Source organism: Mesocricetus auratus, unplaced genomic scaffold (genome assembly GCF_017639785.1).
Source record: "Mesocricetus auratus isolate SY011 unplaced genomic scaffold, BCM_Maur_2.0 Super-Scaffold_100023, whole genome shotgun sequence".
NCBI lineage: Eukaryota > Metazoa > Chordata > Mammalia > Rodentia > Cricetidae > Mesocricetus > Mesocricetus auratus.
In genome coordinates this window covers 20,496,793-20,519,307 of record NW_024429204.1, presented here as the reverse complement: position 1 = coordinate 20,519,307, position 22,515 = coordinate 20,496,793, and the positions used below count along the sequence as shown (strand labels likewise).

General features: G+C 49.4%; 1 protein-coding gene across 1 annotated transcript in view; it reads left to right on the top strand.

Moving 5' to 3' along the window:
- Positions 1-1,438: 1,438 nt before the first annotated feature.
- The window catches only part of Fbxo32 (F-box protein 32), a 40,019-nt gene continuing 18,942 nt past the window's right edge, over positions 1,439-22,515 (top strand). The window contains exons 1-4 of the mRNA XM_005082739.4: positions 1,439-1,982; positions 7,752-7,864; positions 8,594-8,643; positions 9,497-9,589. Of these exons, the coding sequence (XP_005082796.1) occupies positions 1,867-1,982; positions 7,752-7,864; positions 8,594-8,643; positions 9,497-9,589 (372 nt within the window). The 5' untranslated portion in view covers positions 1,439-1,866. The remainder of the gene's footprint in view (positions 1,983-7,751; positions 7,865-8,593; positions 8,644-9,496; positions 9,590-22,515) is intronic.

Sequence of the window (22,515 nt, the reverse complement as noted above, 5' to 3'; positions counted from 1 at the left end):
AGATGAATGTGACACTGCGGGTCTATCTAGTGATGGCCGGAGGCCAGTGAGTGAGATGGGAAGCCACCCCACCCTGATGCAGTAGTCACTTATTCATACAAGAACTGGCTGTGGGGAGGCTGCTGAGATGGTTTGGTAGGGACGTGTCTCCCTGAGTAATGTCTTGATGAGCAGTCGTGAGGACCTGAGTTTCAGATCCCCAGCACCCGTGTTAAAAACAAAGCAATGCATCGTGCTTTTATCCTAGTACTGGGAGACAAAAAACAGGAGAGCCCAGAGGTTCGCTGGCCTGCCGGGCAAGCCAATAGGCGAGCTCCAGGTTCAGCGAGTGTATCTCAAAATTAAATTAAATAAGGCCAAAGGTGATAAAGAAGACACCTGACATTAACTTCTGACCTCCACATGCACACAAATGCACACACACCAAAGGACAAACGCGTGCGCACGCACACACACGCACGCACTCACATGCACACACACACACACACACACACACACACCAGGGGGACTGGGCCGATCGGGTGGTTATGAGCAGCCAATTCTGGGCCTAGTGTTAAGGCTGAGACGTCTCTGGAATAAAACAGGAGTTTATATTCTGCAGAAAGGGGATGATTAGTTGAGAAAAAATAGCCATAAGATCCTGGGTAGTTTTAACCCATCAGCCGTTCACCTGAAAACCATGCTGACACCAGACAGGTCCCAGTGTGAAACCCAGGAGACGACTTCATAGCTGGAGGCTGGAGGACACGGGGAGCCCAACTGTGGAAAGGGCGAGGGAGGAGGGTTCCAGCCCCGGGGCACTAGAGCAGGGACAGTGAGCATAGCCAGAGAGAGAAGAGGCTCCTTCTGACACCAGGGCACTGGCAGCATTGTTCTGACCAGGCGCCTCAGTCGCCTGCCCGCTGCTCGCTCCGGGCCCCCGAGGTGGGGCCCAGGACTGTCTCAACTCTTCTACACCCTGTGGTCCAGACGCCGCAGCCTCCCCCTCTTTTGCCATGGGGGCGGAAGCAGTCGAACTCGACCGCTCTTGCATCAATGACAGCTTTAAGGCAGAAGGGGTGGGGGCTGTCCCTCCCCACTCCTGCCGCACCGGGTCCCCCTTAGCGCATCCTGGCGCCTGGAGTTGGTACTGGCAGTCGGAGAGGTCCAGGGACTGCGTCCTCACCCTACCCCGGCCTTCCCTGTGCTGATCGGTCCCGATGTCCCCAGACACCTAGGAACTGATGGTTCCCAAGCCTCTGAGCCGGCTTCCTAGCTGCACCCAGCTAGTCCTGGAGCCGTGGGGAGGACGTAGCGCCGAGTACAGGGGCCGGGATCTCGGTAGCGGCAGCTACGCCCGGGGTGAGGGTGGGGGAGATGCGGGGGGGAAGGGGGTGCAGAGGTGCCAGGGACCGAGGGACAGCGGGACATCTGGCCTGGCCAGGCGGCTTCAAGTTTCCACGGGCGCAAGGTTGTGCAACCATGAGCCTAGCGAAAGCCGCGGGCGCCACGGAAAACAAGGCGAGCCCATAAACAAAGCCACGTGGCCTCGGGGCCTCGGGGGGCCGGGCTAAGAGCAGGCGGCTCTTCCGGCAACAAAGAGCCGGGGCAGAGGCCCGGGATAAATACTGCGCCCCGGCAGCCGCGCAGCATTCCCGGAGTCGGACGCCACCCGAGACCCTCCCCGGCGCCTGCGCCCTCTGCGAGTGCGGGGACCCCCGCGCCTACTCCAGACCGGTACCCTCCGCCCCAGTTCCCCACGCTCGTTCCCGTCGCCGCCTGCGTTCCCCCCAGCATCTCTCCAGCGCCGCGCATCCCCAGGACCAGCAAGGCCGGTCCCCGGCTGTCAATCCGTCCTGCACGTCCATCGCGTCCGAGCTCGGTGCCATGCCGTTCCTTGGGCAGGACTGGCGGTCCCCGGGCCAGAGCTGGGTGAAGACGGCGGACGGCTGGAAGCGCTTCCTGGATGAGAAAAGCGGCAGCTTCGTGAGCGACCTCAGCAGGTGAGGACATTCTCCGACTTCCAGCCCCACAAAACCGATCTTAGCTGGTCTGGGGGCGGGGGTGGGGGTGGGGATGGGGGTGTCGGGGCGCGCACCGCGGGAGCAGATGAAGGAAGGCAAGCAGGGCTGGGCCAGGATAAAGAGGGGGCCTCGGCTGAGGACTGAGGGGCTCGGGTTTCTGCAAAGGTCGCCAGAACACAAGAGATGGGTAATTTGCTGTCTCCCAGACAAAAAGCTTCCCTACAGAACCCGGATCCCTCAGTCTGGCAACTGGGAACCATGTCCCTAATCACTGGGGACTCGAGCGCACGACTCAGGGACTGAGCCTTTAGGTCCGGGAGTTGCACAGTTACTGCTTTAAGTGGGCGCTCGCGAGTTGGCTGTGTGCCCTTCGCTGTCCTGTGACAGGACCCAAGGAGAACGAGCAGTCACGGTAGTCACGAGCCGGATGATGGTCTGGTCGTGGGCCCTGCCCTGAGTGCACGGAGGCTCTTCCCACGCGCAGTCGATGGCTGAGTGAGCCGAGAAAAAGAGTGACTGGGAGGGGCGTGGGCCCCGGGACAGCAGCCTTCCAGGGCAGATTTGCGGAGTGGGTGGGGGTGGTAACGTTTAGGGGCTGCAGGGAGGCAGGGGGTGAAACCGGCGCGCACAGCCTTGCACCTGTTTCCTCCGTGGTCCTCCCCGGTAGTCGGTGAGCACAATCCCATCCCTAGAGGTACCTGCCAGCTGCAGAGACACCGCCCGGACTTGAGGTCCCACCTGAGCTCTGTCGTCTGGTGGAAAATCTGAGATGGTAACAAGTGCCCCCACTCATAAGTTATGAGTTCGAGAGTCAGTCCCCAGCCGGCTGTCTGAGACACCTGAGGGACGCGATAAAAATGGTGCAGCTGAGGTCGCCCTCGGGTGCCTTCCCCGGTCCACTGCCCTTTGATTAACAGCCCCGCATCCTAACACTGATTTCTGCAGAGTTCAGTGAGTGGGCCGGGTTCCACGGAGTGAGATTTGCCAGGGGTTGTCTGAATAAAGGTTTGGCAATTATCAAGAAACTTGTGGTTTTGTGGGCTGCTTGACCTCCGAGGCCTCCGTTTGTTTGTGATTTGTAATGCTTGAATTCCCTTTGTCTGTTAATGAGGTGACAGAAACCATTGAACCGGGGCCTTTCAGAAGAACTCCGAATCTATTTATTAACCCTTGTGTTGGGTCCTTTGAGGCAGCCCCAGGGGAGTTTAGAACACGCTAAAGAAAATCGTATTTACAGAAGAATCAGATAAATTGCCAATTGTGGTCACCTGACAGGTTTTCTAGAGAATGGAGTTAACAGTTATACCTAATACTTCTTCCTCAACTAAGTGAGACGTCTCCTGCACGAAGCCATCTTCCTTGGGAGCCAGAATCTAATATCCCAGCCCTCTTGTTTCTGTAGAGAAAGCTCAGTTTCTCCCAGGGTGATGCTGCAGGGTCCAGCCAGCTGCATCAGAGTGGCTAACCCCAATAAAATAGGATAACAGTTCACTGTTTTCAGTGGGCCCAGATCTAAAGTGCAGAAACCGCAGTTCATCTGGATTCTCACTCCATTCTTACTCCGAATAGACTAGAAACAGCGACGCCCCACTCTCCCTGAAGGTGAGATAAACCCCCGATGGTTTCTGGAGGCTGGGACTGTGGCCTGTCCTGACCCTCTTTCTTTGTTTGCTTGTCACACCTGTGAACTGAAGCTGTCACCCACAGCCAGCATTGTCTTAGCGGTGATAACAGTGACCACCTGCAGTCCTCTGCTGAGTCACCGTCGAGGGCTGATTTAGTCATCTGCCTCTCGGAGCAGCTGCCCGTTTGCAGGGTATTCCTCCCCCTCCCCCAGCAACTGTAAACAATCCCCTCCTTCCTTCACTCAAGAGTCTGCCAACTTCTTAAAAGCAGCGGCCTCCTGAGGGCTGGGTTCCTGATCTCAAATATCCCACTGTTTCCAGGCTTGGTTTGCCTGTGATGTAAGGTTTGGGCCCAGTGCCTGGCTGAACAGGTGAGCTTGAATACCCTCCCTTGTTCTCAGAAAACAAAAGGCAGTTCCTTTATAAGAGAAGGTCAGTGACTGTAAACTGAACTTCCTACCAAGGCACAGGTTGCTTCTCTAATCCCACGGGCCGTCCTGTAAATTGCCTAGCAAGGGGGAAGAATAAAGGTGTACTTTGGGGGTTACTGTTGAGTGGGAACCCTGAATTGTCTGCACAGTTCACCTGTTCCAGACTCCACTGGCCATTGTCCCCGTGGTCCAGGGCCCTGTCCTCCAACAGCCAAATGTTACCGTCTCAAAGCCACCAATTGCCTCCTGAGATCACGGGCTTCAGATAAGCCTAAAGCCGGTCCCTTAAAAAAGTTGGGACAGTAAGGGAAAGGAGCAATGGCAAGTGAGACAGATTGGAATTTCAAGGAAGCAACAGTGTTTTTAACCGGAGCGATCCAAGAATACTTCAAGGAAGTGGTGGTTGAAATGGCCCACACTGCCTCCTCCCCAACCCCCCCCCCCCCCGCCAGCCCCGCCCCCCCCCCAACCCAGGATGAGTAATCTCAACTCTCTTCTCCAAGCCTGGACCTCTGCAGTTAAAAGCCCTTTCCAGTGATGCATACTGTGTATTACTAAGGTCGGCCCAGGAAGGAGGAAGTTGGTCTTCATGCCTTGAATAAAAATCATCGTAGAGATGTTTTTGTGAGCAGTATTGTAAGAAGCGTCCTGAACTAGCCTGTTTCTCCAAATCGGTCCAGGAAGGAGTCCTTTGAAGCTTGGCAACCTGGGTACGACTTGGAGCAAATGAACATCAAAATCTCACTGACCATAATCAGAGCTATAGAAATGTTTTGGGTCAGGACAGGGTTTTATGAAATGTTTTTCTTAATTACAAATGAGATAAATAAAGCTCATGTTTCCCATGCCCTCCTTTATCTGCTGCCAGAATGGTCTTATTTTGAAATCTTCCCACCTCTGGTGCCTTATAGTATTTTCTATATGTTTGATGGTAATGTTTGCTGGGTGGAGGAGGGCTTGGCCTGTAAACTTCGAGATGAGTAAGAAGCAGTTAGAACGCTACAGTTCAGTGACTACTGTTGCATTTGGTAAGGCAGCCTCCTTGAGAAGGTTTTGCTTATTTTAGATATATTTTTTATATGTGCTATAATTTGTAAACGGTGGTCGTCTTTCTTGTTAAACATCTGAGTTGTGATTTTGCATTTCCTGGAAACGTAACTGAAGTCTCAAAATAGCCACTGAACAGATTATTGCTTCGAGAAAACATAAGCAGACAGCACACACTTCACAGTCCTGCTCCCAAGCCCAGCCACCAGAATTCAAACCCTAATACGAAATGAGGAAATGAGGACGTGCAGGGTTTCCCTGTGGTTAAAACTTTTCTGTACTCTGCATCAGTAGAGTTATCATCAATGCTGTGAAATTCTTCTTGAGCTGGCTTTTTGAGAGGAGTCAGTCCAGCTTAAAGCAGCTCATTAGAGTGGCTGTGAGGAAAACCCATGCTCAGATCCCCTCAATTCTGTTAGAAAAGTGTGAGATGAGGTGTGAACAGTGAAAAGTTGGGGAGAGTGCTCACTAGCTGTGCCTAAGAAGGAAAACTGCTGCAGACCCTTCTATGTACGACTTAAAATAAGACAGCTTTGTTTTGTTGTTCTCAAGGTGTGGAATTTTCACTGTAGCTTGTAGGGCTGTGTGTCTCTGTAGTTTTCTTTAAAAATAAGCCTCTCTGTGGGTTTTTTTTCCCCACAGAATGTCCTAGCTTTGTTTTCTGAAGCTTTGGGACATCACGGACCACTCAGTGACTTTCTGTCTTTCTCTTCCTCGGCTTTGACTGAAATTCTTTAGGTTGGCCTCTGAGACTCGGAGTTCTGGTTTTCGTTCTGCCCGTTTCTTCCTGCCGACTAGAACACCACCCGTCCGGTGACTCTGTACCCCTCACAGCCATGCAAGCAGACAAACACAGGCTCTGGAGCTGGATAAAGCCTGACCCAAAACATTCACCCTTGGCTCACTCAGACAAGTGGCTCTCTGAGAGCCGTCATTTCTGCAACACACAATCTGAGGTCTAAAAATACCCTGTTTCCCTGAATGAAAAGGAGAAGGCAAAAGACGTTAGGGAACGCAGTAAACGACTGACCGGCGGCCAGGGTGGCCGTCAGGTTTTCCCTGTAGTCACGGGGTATCTAGCGGGTGGTATCAGCATTTTAGTAAGATGTCAAGGCAAGTCCTACTTACCGAGACAGTAGTTGCAATGAAAGAATACCAGAACAGTTTCCGGCCTTCTCGTCCCTTCTGTCATAAAAAAACCAAAACCTAAAAAAGAAAAAGGTTAAATTTTAGCATTTCTTCCCCATCATTTTTGTAGAAAGCAGTCAAGGATTTTCTTTAGATTGTGAGACAATCCCCCATACTCCCATGATACCTCAGCCTGCTGAAGGAAGCGGGACCCTGGTCTAAGTTGGACCAGCCCACCCTTCGGTGACCTAGGAATTGGATGGATGTATGAGGTGTCTGTTCACCCCCTCTAAGTCGATGAATTATGCGTTTTCCCAGTTTCTGTTAGGACCCCGCCCTTTAACCTTTCAGCCTGAGCCCTACTGTTGTTAAACAAGTAGCATCGTGTGTAAAATACCTGCCGGAAGGGGGCTTTTTAAGTCAGATTTTTGTAATTGTCACCGTGTTTTAAAGACAGGACAGGAACACACTAGCTAAAGCAGTTTGGTCATACGTTAAAGTGGATGACTGGTATAATATGGGATTTATAGCTCAATAAAACTGTTTATAAGGAGAAGGGGGCAGGATGTGATAGCATGTCTGCAAATTCCAGCATTCTGTACAGCCAGTCCTCGGGAGGCTGAGGCAGAGGAACAGTATGTTCAAAGCCAGCCCGTGCTCCGTAGTAATCCAAGGCCAGCCTGAGCTACATAGTAAAATCTTGTCTTAAAAAGAAGAGAAAGGTATTGGGCATTGGTGGCGCTCCCCTTTAATCCCAGCACTGGGGAGGCAGAGGTAGGTGGATCTCTGTGAGTTCGAGACCGGCCTGGTCTACAGAGTGAGACCCTGTCTCAAAAAGAGAGAAGAGCTGAGGGTTGGAGAAGATGGATACCGGGAAGGAGGGAGGATGGTGCCAAGGGAAGGGAGAAGCCACAGCAGCTTGGAATAGATGCATCTTGCAGAGTGCAGGCATTGCATGGTGCAGTGACTCCAGCGGTCTCCCTCCCGTTGAGCACTTTTGCTTAAAGCGAGACTGTAGCGGGCTGTGTCACTCTTAGAGTATAGCGTTCTCTATCGGATTATAATGGAAGGCCCCGCTAGGGAAGTCAGAAGAAACACATGTCCCCGTCCCTGCCTGCCACAGGAGGTGATGATATCTTTACTAAAGAGAGAAGTCTGCGCTTGTGCCTCATGGCAGCGGTTCTCAGCCTGTGGTCGCAACCCCTTTGGGGTCAAATGGCCCTTTCACAGGAGTCACATACCAGACGTTTACATTAGGATTCCTAACAGTAGCAGAATTAGTTATGAAGAGTAGCAATGAAATCATTTTATGAATGGGGGTCGACATAACATGGGGACCTGTGTTAAAGGGTCACAGCATTAGGAAGGCTGAGAACCACTGCTGTGTCTTATTTATTTTTTCCACATGATCTAATTGTCTTGTTTTGTCTGGGAAGCATACATGTTGGTGTGTTTTATGACCCAGTGAGTTATTTGTGAAAGTAGAGCTGTCACATTCCTTTTCTCTCCCCTTACAGCTACTGCAGCAAGGACGTATACAATAAAGAGAACCTTTTCAACAGCCTGAACTACGACGTTGCCGCCAAGAAGAGAAAGAAAGACATACTGAACAGCAAAACCAAGACTCAGTGTAAGCCGTTTGCTTTGAGTGTAGGAAGAGCGGTGTCTGGGGACGGAGCTCAGTTGGTAGAGTGTCCACCCAGGATGCAGAGTCAGGCCTGGGTTCAGTCCCTTGGTACTCTACAGTTAGGCATAGTGACCCTAGAAGGTCCGCCCAGCAGGAGTCTAAGACATTCAAAGCCATCTCCCTTGCTGTATAACAAATCCAAAGCCAGCCTGTGCCAAAAGAAAAGGAAAGGCTGTTGGGAGATTCCTTGGGATGGTTCTTGAAAACAAATTAGTCCTCTCGTATCGAGAGTGCGGCCTCCGTGCCTTCAGTATCACTCACTGGGGATTCTGGGAACTTTGCATTGGCAGACTCAGCTATGCCTTTCACAAGCAAAATTAGCATATTCTCAGTACTGAATGGACTGGGCATCGTGGCTCGTGGGAAGTAGAGGGGGCTTGAGGCCCATGTAGGATGCATAGACTCTGTCGCAAAATGAAAAAAAAAAAGATGGAAGAAAAGGTAGGTATGCATAAATCTTGCTCACATGGTCTACATACTTGTGTGTAGGATATAAGGGTCCGTTAGAATTTGCCACTTTCATCCTGTTAGACTGTTGGTGAAGTCTTTTTTTTTTTTTTTGGTCAAACATGTTAAACACTGGAAAATAAATAAGAAGTGAGTCATATTTAAAGTCTTAGACCTGCTACACGTTGTTCAGATATGTTCCTTCTTCATTTTTGGCCTCTGTAGATTTCCATCAAGAGAAATGGATCTATGTTCACAAAGGAAGTACTAAAGAGGTAAGCACTCAGTACAGGGCTGCACGGTAATGTTCTGCTTCCTAGGAGAGCATTGGGCAAAAAACGGGCCTTCACGTCTAATGGGGGAGGTCAGCTTTCTGTCGGGGGGGGGGACTGCTGTCTTCAGGCTTTGCCTTGCTTAGGGGTTAGGTTTGAGAGGACTGGCCATTAAATCCAGCAAGCGTTTTCAGGGTCTGCCCTCTGTGCTGTAGGTGGGCTCAGGTCCTTGTACCAGACACCTTCTGTGGCACGTGATAAGACGGGCCATTTGCTCACTGGAACAAAGTGAGGCAGTATGACAGAGTGACAGCATTCCTGTTTCTTTCCGGGGGCCTTGGAAAACAGCCGTTTCTCTATGGCATCAGGGGCAAACCCAAATCACCCAGGAACTTAGGACAGGATGAGGTGATACATATGCCAGAAGTCTCTATTCCCGATACTCAAAGTTCAGAACTTGTTTTCTCCCGTACAGAGCAGAGCATCCCCAATGGGTGTGGGGTGATGTCACGGTGGAGGCAGGGAGAACTGAATGAACTCTTCCCTCGAGTGTGTGGCAGACACTGACTGTCACTATCCCAAGTAGCATATACTTAGTTCCCAGTGATGCGCTGTCCACTAGCACGCGCAGAGAGGTAGGGTGGTACCAGTCATGAAAACTCCACAGGTCAGTCCCCAACTGGAGGAGCTGCGGGCTGCTCCACCCACCTGTGTCTCCCGGGTTTCGGATGCAGAGAGGAAGGGGAAGCCCAGTCCTCTAAGAGGGACATCCCGATGTTCATGGGGTCCCTGTGGACTGTGCGGGAATAGCCTGTGCATGGCGGGAATAACGTGTGCCTGTCTCGCTCACATGCAGCGCCATGGCTACTGTACTTTGGGGGAAGCCTTCAACAGGCTGGACTTCTCGACCGCCATCCTGGATTCCAGAAGATTCAACTACGTTGTCAGGGTGAGTCTCAGGCTAATCCAGACTCTTGAACTGGATTGCTACCATCCATGTTGTCGGGAGTGAGGGGGGAAGGGGGTCCGGTGGTGTTGGCACACGTCTTCAGTCCCAGCATGCAGGAGGTAGAGGCAGGCAGATCTCTGAGTTCACGGCCAGCCAGGTTTACAAAGCGAGTTCCAGGACAGCCAGGGATACACAGAAAAACCCTGTCTTGAAAAACCCAAAACAAAACAAAATTCATGTTGTCCTAGTTTTGAATGAAAGAGAGGGGGAGAGGGAGAGGAGAGAGAGAGAGAGAGAGAGAGAGAGAGAGAGAGAGAGAGAGAGAGAGAGAGAGAGAGAGAGAGAGAGAGAGAGAGAGAGAGACTTTCACGACCCCGAGGGTTCAGGGCAACAGAAAACAACTCTGTCCAACATTGCTTTCCCAGTCCCCAGTACTTGAGGGTCTAGATGGTAGCTGTGTTGTTGTGTCCAAGATGGACTCCCCTCAGACACGCAGTGCCATAATTCCTCAGTAAACCTGTCAGTCAGTCAGTCACCGCAAATGAACCTTCACTCCTGGTCCTCCCGCGCCTCCCCCTGTCTAAATGGGACCATGGAGCAAGCAGCAGCAGCAGGAGAGTTTCTCAGGAAATGAGTCCCAAATTAAGCCTGTGTGGAAACCTGATTGTTCTCAATCCCCTGCTTCAGCTGGCCTGGGTCACAACGTAGGGCACCAGAATGGATGGGCTCAAAGCCCTCGGCGTGACCTTCCCATGCCTCCCACCCCTTACTGAGTCCCTGTCTGCCTAAGGCTGACACTGTTATTGGGGTCTGTTGCTTTCTACTTTAAACCCTATTTTGGAAAAAAAAATAATGGATTTTAGCAAAGTATTAATAGTGAAGGAAGTAGCTCCTGTGAGTGTAGCGTGACTTTGAAGCTGTTGAGTCTGGGCAATGGTTTCATATACACACATGAGTGCTTGTGGGTACACACACACACAACATGCACACATACACTTCATGGTACATTATTTTGTTCATCGTGCACCCTGGGTGATGGTTTCACACACACACACACACACACACACACACACACACTTTGTGGTACATTTTTTTGTTGATGGTGCACCCTGGGTGATGGTTTCACACACACACACACACACACACACACACACACTTTGTGGTACAGTTTTTTTGTTGATGTTGCACCCTGGGTGATGGTTTCACACACACACACACACACACACACTTTGTGGTACTTTTTTTTGTTGATGGCGCACTCTTGGGAAGAAGCAGCTGTTTAGGTCCGGGACTCTGAAGTTGGAGGGAATTTCCACCTGTGGGTGTTACTTGATTACGCATTTGTTTTCTTCTTCTGGGTTATCCAACTTCTCGGTGCCCGTCACACGGTCAGATGACCGCAGCAGCTCAGCCAGGGTGACGGCATGCAAGTCCCCTTGAGGCCTGGTTCATTCACCTGCCATCGGGGAGAAGCAGGCTGCCTGTGCAGAATGACCTGGCAAGAGCCCAGGCCTTCAAGCAGCAGATTGAGTGAGGGCCTGGGCTGAGCCCATGACGCATGAGCAGTTCTGTCCTCTCTGGCTCAGCCCTTCTTCAGGGAGATAAAAATAAGAACCCTTCTTGGGTAAAGTGTCCCTGTCATCCTGCATGACTCTGCTGGTTTAGAGAGGTCACCTAGTCCTCACAATGCCTACAGGCTAGTCTGGCTGGTTGGAATTGGTCCCGGGGAGATCTGGAAACTTCTGTGGCTAAGAACATGAATAGTTTCCACTGGCTGTGTTAGAGGAGACATCAGATCTGATTACCTGTTACAAATCGATCATCAGGACGCTCTGGTTTTAGATGGTGCTCCTTCCCACCTACAGTTCTTTTCAAAAGACATAAAGGGGCGGGCCCAGATTGTAACACAGCCATGCACATTTTCACCTTCAATCTTTTCAGTGTAGGTGCTTAAACTGTTTCCATGTAAACAGACGGTACAGCCAGGTGACTGACTTATCCGAGGTCACGGGACTGTGGGGGGAACAAAATGCAGACTTAGAAGCTCATGCTAGTGTCTGCTGCCCCGGGTTCTTTGTTAGTGGGGGCTCAGCGTAAGTGTCCTGAAGTCAGGTTTGTCTTCCGTAAGAGGGGTGTCCCTGGCTTCAAAGGGAAGGTGTGAAAACATGGTGATGTTTTTACACATGGGTGAACTCTGCAGATGAGAGCCGGCTCTTCAGACTCAGCCACTAATACTTAATACTAATTAATAGTAATTATTGTTACTGATATTAACTGATCAATTCTATTAAATTTTAAATTGGATAATTATGTGTGGTGGATTATAATTAATGTGATTAACTGATTATTAATGTTAATTAATTAATGGTTGCCTCCTTACCCAAACTACTGTTGAGTCCCCATTCACAGGGGTTGGAGGTTGGTAGCTGGGAATAGCAGCTGACTGCCGGGACACCAGGGCCAGAGAACGCAGAATAGATCAGCTTTGGTTGTACTTAATCACATAAGAGACCAGTAGGTATCGGCCACCTGCCCCAAGAGCTTCTGAGTTCATTAATTGCAGGTTGTGTGCAGGTATTGGCATTTTTAAAAATATCTCCTAAGGATATCTTAGTCTGCACACTAATTCAGGAATTTATTTAATTATTAATAATTAATAATTATTGTATTTTGCATAATGAGCTTTTAAACAAGATACACAGCATCAAATTCCGGGTATGACCTCTGGAGTATGTACTGTAAGCCATCTGTAGTGTATGATGGGAAGAGGGGAGCCCCTCCCACTTTCCAGCTCGCCGTCTAGACCCTGTTAGCTCTGATACCTCCCGTGAATCAATTGCTTTGATCCTCTAAACTGTGGAGCTGTGGGAATCGTTCCTGAACCGGGGTATCTCTGTGGGAATGGAAAGATGCAGTGTGAAAATTAAGGGCATGGGAGATGCTGTGTAAGTTTCGGTGGTTTGCATGTGTGCCGCCATCTTTCTCGACTCATTAGGGAGGGGAGTCTGGGTCTGCAGGTGAGATGCAATAGAAGATTTGCCTGTTTGCAGTGGCCCTGAGGTGCTGAGAAGGGCTGAACATTTTCTAAGCCCTTTCTCTGCAGTGGGGCTTGGCCATGGTGAACACCAGCGTTTGCCCAAACAACCCCCTTCCTCGGTGAGTCACTGAAGAAGGTCGCATTGTCAGGGGTCAGGGCAGTGACTCAACCGGACAGACACTTGCCACACAAACCTGGCAGCCGGAGTTCTGTTCCCTGGACCCACATGACGGAAGGAGAGACTGACTCTACCATTGTCCTTTGATCTCATGGGGTGACAGTGTGGTAGCATACACCGTGTGAGTACACACACCCCACACCACAACACACACACCCCACAACACACACACACCACACCATGCACACACTCACACCACACACCACACACACACACATCCCACCCCACAACACACACACCCCACAACACACACACCCCACAACACACACACACCCCACAACACACACACACCACAACACACACACACAACACACACACCACACACAACACACACATACACACACATACACACCACACACACACCACACACCACAATACACACACACCACAACACACACACACCCCACACCACAACACACACTGCAATAAATAAATAATAAATATTTTTTAAAACTTTTTAAAATAATGAGAGACTCTGCCTCAAAGTAAGATGGAAGGAGAGAAAAGTTGTCCTGTGCCCTCCATACACTTGCTGTGACGTGTGCACACACACACATACACACATTACATATACACAAAAAAATAAATAATTTTAAAACAAGATATATATGTACATACATACATATATATATATATGATAAAATGGAACTATCTCCAAGACAGTCCATTATTCAAGCAGGGAAAAAACTGCATTATTGGGGTAAATAGGAATTAAGTTAAAACCCCGCAGCACCCATAAGAAGGGAGCTAACGCCTGCAGCCGTGGCTGCATGGTAGAGCACTTGCCTAACGTGCAGTAGCCTGGGTTCTGGCCCCAGTGCTGAAAATAAACCCTGAATGCGCATATATGTGCATGTGTGTCTTCATATTTACGTGAGGCAAATATGTGAGAGTGGATAATGAGTAGACATGACACAGCTCCAGGTGTACAGGATGACAGGTCAAGCTCCTTGGGTCAGTATGGTCTTCTGTACAGGATGACAGGTCAAGCTCCTCGGGTCAGTATGGTCTCCCTCTTGTACTAGTATGCGCCACAAGCCAAGAGTGATTTGTGTATTTTCCAAATATTTTTAAATTAAAGAAGTATAGTAATAAGGCGTTAGAATTATGCACAACCCAAATATCCCTGTCCGTGTACTTTTCCTGAAGGCCCGCTATGCATACGTGTTGCATACTCTCTGTGGTTTCTCTCTGTGCTAAGTGGAAAGCAGATTCGAAGTTAAGCGACAGTTCTCGCCTGCAAACATGAAATCTTTACTGTCCTTTACGTTTTTTCTGACCTCTACTGTACCATCTAATTTGTGATTGTGAAACATGTTGGTGATGTGGGAAATGTGTACTGTAGTTATCTGAGCTACGTCACCGTGATACGGAGTTTCAAAGTGCCTGACTGATAGGCCCTGGCATGTAGAGGAGCTGACATATGAGGGTAGGTAGGTAGCATAGGGGAGGTAGCCTGTTAAGTCTCAGGAGGTGGCATTGTGAGCCGCTTGTCCAATAAAGACTACCAGGAAGGAATAAGTGGGGTTTGAACAGGACTTAGGAGCAGTAGAACTCGGAGGCCAGGGAAGGCTGGCAGAGTGGGTCAGGTGAGGCTGTTGCCATGGGCAGTTTTCACGTGTCCCTGGGCAAACTTCTGTCGTAGTGATGCTCAGAGACACCCCGCTCTCTCAAAGATGTAGCTAACAGCAAGTGAGATAATGTGGGCATCTCTCGTGTCCCAGAAGCGGATGAGTGCCGGTGGTGATGGGTCAGTTCTCGAGGCTGAAGCAAGAGGTAGACTTAAGAAGTGTTTGGTTTCGAGACTTCTTTGTGTGGCATCATCCGGTAGGCGGGAGGGGTCCGTGGGGAAGAAAAGTGTCCAGGAAAAGAGAAGGTTGCAAAAGCATTCCTTTAATAAGTGACAGCTTTGGATATCACACCAGTCACCGGCTACCTCTCTGCAGTTCACTGGTCATGACCCTGTACATCTACTTCTTCTGTGAAAAGCCAGGCTGTTCGGTGGGACAGATGTCATAGACTCGTTTTGAAGATGAGAAAGCAAAGATCAGGGAATTGAGTGACTTGTACAAGGCTGCGCAGCCAAGGAGAAACACGGGATTTAAACCCAGTCCTGTGTCCTGCGGCTCTGTCCGCCATACACTCGGGTGGAGAAATGCAGAGTGGGGTCTCCTTCCTTCTCTTGTGTGTGTGTGTGTGCACGAGCATGTGTGCATGTGTGCACGAGTGTGTGTAACATGTGTACTGTGTGTGCCTAAGTGCAGACCTGCTCTCGCTGCATTGCACGCGTGAAGGCCACAGGGCAACTTTTGGGCATCCGTCTGCTCTTCCATGGTGGGTTCCTAAGACTGAACTCGGGGCCTCAGGGTTGCGTGGAGCGAGCATCTTTGCCTGTTCCACCACCAGGCTGCCCTCCGCCTTCGTTTGTATCACATGACTGTTTGCGTGAACGTGGACACATTCCCAGGAGAAGACCATGGTGCCAAGATAACTTTGACCATCATTCCCGGTTCTTCTGTGGGATTAAAATGAGACCAGCCGCCTGGCAGATATAGCTGCAATTATCAACCCAGGAAGTTCATGCAGAAACTGAATACTGACATCCTGATTGGGGCAAACTGTCCCCTGTGTACTAGTGCGGCTGGAAGGACACAGAAAGCCTATGGCCCTGCTCTCTGTGTCCCTTTGCGGCAAAGCACACCCCAACCCAGGGCACATTCTTATTTTTTAACCACACTATCACCCCAAGTCTACTAAGATAGTTCTACAACTTGCTGCATTCCTACAACCCCGAAACAGCTTTTTCCAAAAACATGTTTTAGTTTAAGTTGATGGGTGGTTTGGCAAACAAAACACCAAATATGACCCACTGAGTCAAATTTAAACCCAGGACTGAAATTAGGGTGTGCCGATGCCAAGCCCCGGTGGGTTGTCACAGGCATGATAGCCTGGCTCTTTGGGCAGGTTCCGTGGCCACAGTAACCTTGGATTCAGTTGATGCTTCACACACTTGGTGGCCTTCCTGAGATGGAGGGTGACCTCACACACCAGGGGCTGAAAGCTAGTGGTGTCTGAAATAGAGGGAAGGGGGCCAGCCCCAAATCACAACAGCAGTGGCATGGCCCTATCTTGAGATGACTCTCAGAAATCATTTGAACGGCCGTGTTTCCATATTTTTCTAACTGACTTGGCTCGTCCCACCTTAGAAACTACTGAGCTGAAAACATGCTGTGTGTGTGTGTGAGAGAGAGAGAGAGAGAGAGAGAGAGAGAGAGAGAGAGAGAGAGAGAGAGAGGACTAAGAATCTAAACGCATACCGACATAGGTCTTAGAAATATTTTTTTGGAAGTCCACCTTGGATTCTAGGCTGACTCAGAACTTACTACAGAGAGGATAGGTGAGTTTTTAAGTATGAATCTAGTGCCCATCCAAGAAAGACGCTCAGGAAGGTACTAGAATCATACTGTGACGCAGAACTCCAAGGCCTCCTGGTTCCATGAAAGGTCTCCAGTGTCACGGAGGAAAGAGTTGACCCCATCCTCCCGCTGTGTCATATAGGTGGCAAATTGCTTCGGGTAAATGCTTTTGGAGCCTTAAGTTGTACTGAGCCCATGTACCAGTGTGCCTTAGCCTCTTGAGATCACGCAGGGTCTGCCATCGGCTGCCAGGACCCTGGCAGCAAAGCCCAGCTATGTAAGCAATCGGTTGGGTTTGGCGCTGTCTAGGAGCATTGAATATGACTTCTTTTAACTTTTATTTTTATTGTGCATTGGTGTGAAGTTGTCAGATCCCTTGGAACTGGAGTTACAGACAGTTGTGAGGTGCCATGTGGAATTGAACCTGGGTCCTCTGGAAGAGCAGCCAGTGCTCTTAACCTCTGAGCCATCTCTCCAGCCCTAAGGATATGACTTCTTGTGGAAAAAAAAAAAGCAGAACCTGAAATGCTCCCTTCCTGGTTGGCCTGGACTTGGCCAGATGGAGAGGCAGGTAGAAGGCTTGGGGGAACAGTTTGTGTGTGTAGAGACCCAGAGATGGGAAGGGGCAGAGGTGAAGGGGAGTGATGATGGGTTGAAACTCAGCCTCATATCGTCATAGGGAGAGACGGGGCAGATGAGACCACACTGGAAGAGTTGGGGAGCTCAGTTTAAACAACATCATTGAGGAAGACATGGCGACTCAGATCTGTACAACAGGAGTCAGGGACCCTTTGTAAGCTGCAGAGTAACTGGGTAGACAGAAGGCGGAGAGACAAGTTTCTCTTGGCTGCGGATGCAATTAATTCATATAAACTTGGCCCTCCTCGTTATTTTAACTCTCTTTAGTTCAAGAGCTGTTTCACTTTCAAATAATATTTACCCAATCTTGACATGCCTGCAGATAATTAATGTGGCTGAGATTTTTCCTCTCAACCTGCCAATGTTCAAGCTCAAAGTCAGGGCAGAACTTTCCAGGTTTGTGATCTGTGTTATCCATGGAATAAATAAGGATCTTGGAAGTACACAGTACCCGGGGCAGGCAGAGGTGCTGCCTAATATAACTTATTACAAATGGCACCGCCGTCCCCTGGACTCGCAGCCTGGCCGCTAAGCACGTGACACATGGCTGAGGCTTCTTGAGGCTGGAACTCTTCTCTGTTTTTGGTCATGCCAGCAGATTTTCCAGGCATGTTATGGAAAGTCTCTTCCTAGGAGATGGAAGAATTTGGACACAAATCTGTCCTTTTCTGATAGTGTTTTGTTTGTTTGAGACAGTGTCTCTGTGTTGACCAGGCTGGCCTCGAACTCACAGAGGTCCAAGTGCTTCTGCTTCCCAAGTGCTGGGATTAAATGCATGTGCCACCACACCCAGCCAAGACACAAATATATTCTTATATAGTATTAACAATACCCCTCAGGAGATAGAAAACACATGGTCAACCTCCATTTGGTTTTGACCTTTTGAATTGCCAAGAAGGGGAAGCTGCTATTTTTTTATTATTATTATAAGCATCCCTTAGAGATCAGGTTGCCTGCCCTTCAGGGAGTGTTTGAGATGTTTTTCCTGATTGATAGGTAACTTCCTCCTAAGCCCCCTGTGCTACTCCGGGAGCCACACTCTGACACCGTATGAACTCCAACCTGAACGTTCAGACATGGAGTCATGTCATTTGACTGACAGTAAGTGTCTTATCCCAAGCAGCAGGGCATCCGGGTCACCTGTCTCCAGATCCCTTCCAGAAATAATAGTCTTCGATCCTCAAAGACAGATGTGTGTGGAGCGGCTGGAACTCACTACTCGGGGTGAGGTAGTCAGCCGAGTTCCCCCTAGGGTTTGGAGGCAGAGCTTCTGTTTGGACGGACAGCAGGTGTGTGAATGCCAGTGAAACTGTACAGAAAGAACCGTGAGGGACCAGCGAAGTCAGGTGGCCAAGGAAGGTGGTTTTCCTGTAAGATGTCAGGGGAGATCTCTCTGCCCTCCATCCAGGCAACATTTGAACTAAGACCTAAGGGATGCGATGGAGCCAAGCATGTGTAGATGTGGCAGAGACAGAGAGAGCCCCACAAGTGGGATTGAGCTTAACCTGCCCAGCATGTGGATGTATAAGGGACAGAATGAGTTCGGGGCCATTGTGTAAAAGGAAGCTGGAGAAGGACGGGAAGGAGGCCAGGAGGACCTTGTCAGTTGTGGAAAAAGGAGCCTGGGCGTTTCCCTAATGCAGAAGGAAGCCGTCTAAGGATTTTGAGTGGAGAAATGACATGATTTTTTTTAATGTTAGTACTGGCCTAGCAAGATAGGTCAGCTGGTAAAGGCACTTGCCACCAAGCCTGGTGACCTGAACTCAGTTCTAGAGCCCGCATAAAGTTGAACGTGGGGAACCAAACCAACTCTCTCGGGTTGTTCTACGGCATCTGCTTGCAGTGTTCTCTGATGTCAACTCACATGCAGTGGTACACACACACACATGTACACATGCGCCCACACATGTACACATGCACACACCACACACACATACCACACACACCACATGCGTACACACGCGCACACACACATCGCACATACTCATACACCACACACATGCACACACACTACACACACGTATGCACGCACACTTATGCGCACACACACACCACACACACACACACACACACACACACACACACACACACGTCAATGCTGGTAAATTTAAATATAAGTGCCGTGCTAGGGCGAAACCTGTTTTTGAGTGAAAGATGATGGGAGGGAAATTGCTTTTGCCCCTTGGGTCTCCAAGCATCAACGTCAAACTGTCAATACACACTCCGAGATTTGCTACATGGCTTTGCTTGCAAGGGGATTTTTCTCCAACTCCTCCTCTCCAAAACCAGCATGAGTTAAGGCTGAATGTCAGGATGTGGTTTGGGCATGTGGTGGCCACCCCCTCCCGCCAGGGGCAAAGCTTCGTTCTGTCACTGCACAGTGAGTCCTTGCAGAGACCCCCACACTGCCCCCTCACATTGACACCATGGCATTCAGGGCAGCCTACAGCTTGATGCCTGCTCCCCGTCGCCTTCTGCCTCTCCTTCAACACCGCCACACGTTGCTGACACCTGAGCTAAAGCTTGTCCAGCAGAACACAGCTACTTCCCAAACAAGACATTTCCCTCTACTCTCCCCTTCTCTTGTGGCTGAGGCCAGAGAATCCAATTGGCTCAGTCATCCGGATAAACAAATGCTGCATCCAAACCTACTCTCTGGGGCAAATATCAACAACAAAATGATAGACTCATCACCAGCATTGTTGGTATCACGTGACACTCCGTGCTGGTTCTTGGCAGTAGAGTTGTGTGGGTGTGAGAGGTTACCCAAAGCTGCTGCCTCTTTCTAAGTGTGTTAGAATATTTTCTGGGCATTATTTCACCTCGGCATGGAAAGCTGACCACCAGTCACAGTACGCTGTTGATACAAGATCTCCAAATTCTTTCCCCAGTGACAGGCCATAATATTGCTACAGTCGTTAGAATAAAACTTGGTCCTACATGCCAAATTACTGATTATCCTTCACTATGGGGGTCCTAAGCCCTACAAAAATACATATTTTCTGTTTTAGACATATCTGGATTCAAGTATTGACTCCCCTACTATTGCTTCTTGACTGCTCTGAGCCTTTTGTTGGATGGGAAACTTAACCTCTTTGTCGCTGAAAACTGAGACCACACAGATGAACTGTGTGGCACCGTCTCTGCACACAGTAAATGCCCATTGTTGTTAGCAAAATAGGACTTCATGCAAGAAGCACCCCTGCAAGTCATGCGCTGTGTCAACAGAGAGCTGTTACATGCATCACAAATAAAGATGTCAGAGGAATATTAGAATCTGAAAGCATTTAGCTGGCGCCATGTACAATTGAAACACCGAGTCTTTAAACAAGCTGTTCTGTACCCCAGTAGTTGGCTATTTTCTGCCTGGCAATAGTTTTATCTAGCTGTCTTTTCTGTATTATGATGGAAGGCTGCTGACAGGGAGCTACTAAGTATATCCTACTGGCACATTGGGAGTGCTTGGTGAGCTATTTGATCTTCACAACAATTCTAAAGCAGGTGCTGTCATTATACAAAACAGTTTGACTTCACTTAACAATCTCTATGATGAGTTATCTGGCCCTTCGCTGGTTTTTGTAAATAAAGTTTTATTGATACACACATGGTGCACACTGATTTATATATTGTCTATAGTTGCTTTTGTGTTACAGTTGCAAGACATTTTTAATATAAAGACTGAATGACCCACCAACCTTAAAACGGTTGCTATTTGGGTGCCATAATGATGGTGCATTACTAATCCCAGCATTCGGGAGGCAGAGCAGGTAGAGTAGCTCTCTGTGAGCTCAAGGCCATCCAAGGCAGTTTCACAGAGAAACCCTGTCTGAAAATCCAAAAACAAGCAAACAAAGGCAGTTACTGTTTGACCCTTCACAAAATTTGTCTACTCCATCTATCAGCCTTAAACTCCCTTAAGAGACTGGAATTGGGGAGAAGAATGATTTTCTTAGTGATAATAACACTTCATGCTTGACACTCAGCAAGTTTTTGTTTGCCTCACTTGATTCTCATAACATTCCTAGGTTGTCTTTTGGGTTATTGTTCTGTGTTTCGTGAGGTAGTCTTTTTATTGGCATTTAGATGTACAAAAACAAGCTAGATGGCTAGAAGATAAAGTCCACGTGTCTAGGGGTCATGTGTTTTATCATCACTCCCTGCCGTCTATCTCAATGCTAGGACAGTGTGGACACACAGATATTCTTGCTAACTGAATGACAGTTATAAAGGTCACCCAAACCAAGAATCCTCTTCTCCTGTTCCAGGGCTCCACAGCTGCCTAGCAGTGACAACAGGGACTGTCCCTGCAGTTAGTCAGAGAAATGTTGACACGTCACCCTTCTGTCAGTTGACAGAATTTGCTGCTCCGTCCCTCTACCCCCTCAGTTAAGGAAGATAATATCTTCCAAAGAGCTGTTTGCTTCCCCTAAATGCACTGTCTCCAGAGGTTTCCTGGATGCAGCTGGGGCTGCTGCGGAGGAAGTTTTCATTTATTTACTTTTCCTTGTGACCGGCTGATGCCTTCTTAGGCCAATACCGACACTCTCGACACGCTCTCGAGCTGGTGGTCACAAGGCACTCGTGTTTTGAATCCACTTCTGGCCAATCGCAGGCTGCCCCTGCCTCAGCTCCTACCCAAAGATGAGTCACGGTGCTCAGCCGCCTGCCATACAGGAGCAAGCTCCAAGCTCTGGGCTTTTGTTTTCTTTCATCTTGCTTTATGCTAGTCATGTGAGGCTCTGGGTATTAATAAACCTCAGCCTGGCTTTGCACAGCCTGCTGTTGCTCAGGGAGAAAATGAGAGGTTTGTGTTCCTCTCTCCACGGTCACATGCTGATGGGTAGCTGAACTGAACCAGACGGGGCACAGAGAGCTGTGGTCACTGCAGATGGACAGAGTGTCCACCCGGGTGTCTTTTGATGCCTCCACTGTCCGAGTCAATCTCGTCAACCCCTTGACTTCTAAGTTTAGGTCTCTAGCACTAAGTGCAACACAGTGGCCTCTCCTCCCCCTCCTCCTCCCCCTCCCTCTCCTCCTCCCACTCCCCCTCCCCCCTCCTCCTCCAAGTCAGGAGCCCACACCGCCCACTGCACACGTCAAAGATACCAAACGCAGTAGGAAGACATTTGAGGTTTAAAACTTTTTTTTTCCAATTTAAAGTAAAATTACGTTCAAGGGGCCAGGTCCGCATGTGGCTTGACAGGGGTCCAAAGGGGACAGAGTGTCTAAATAAACACCTAGACACAGAGGTGCCGTGAACCACCCGGGACATGGGTCCAAGTTGGTCCTCTGAAGTCTGCTCTGATTTTCATGTCTTGTGCTCTCTTATTGTTTTGTTTGGGCAGACCACACTTTTGGGTTTTACTTTGTTTCCTCCCTCTGCCTTGATCCAGTACAGTATCACGGCCCAGTGATGAGGGACTTCACATGAAATCAGCCAGGGGCCTGGCCCTCCGAGGTGCTGTCAGAAAGCCTCCCAGGGCTGAGACTGTAGCTTGGTGGGTAGCACGTGTGCTTGGCATACCCAAAGGCCAGTGTTTAGTTCCAGGCATCTCATGAAACGGGCATGGCAAGCCGCACCAGTCATCTAAGCTCTACAGAGGTAGAGAATGGAGGATCAGAAGCTCTAAGTTTGAAGGCAGCCTGGACTATGCGA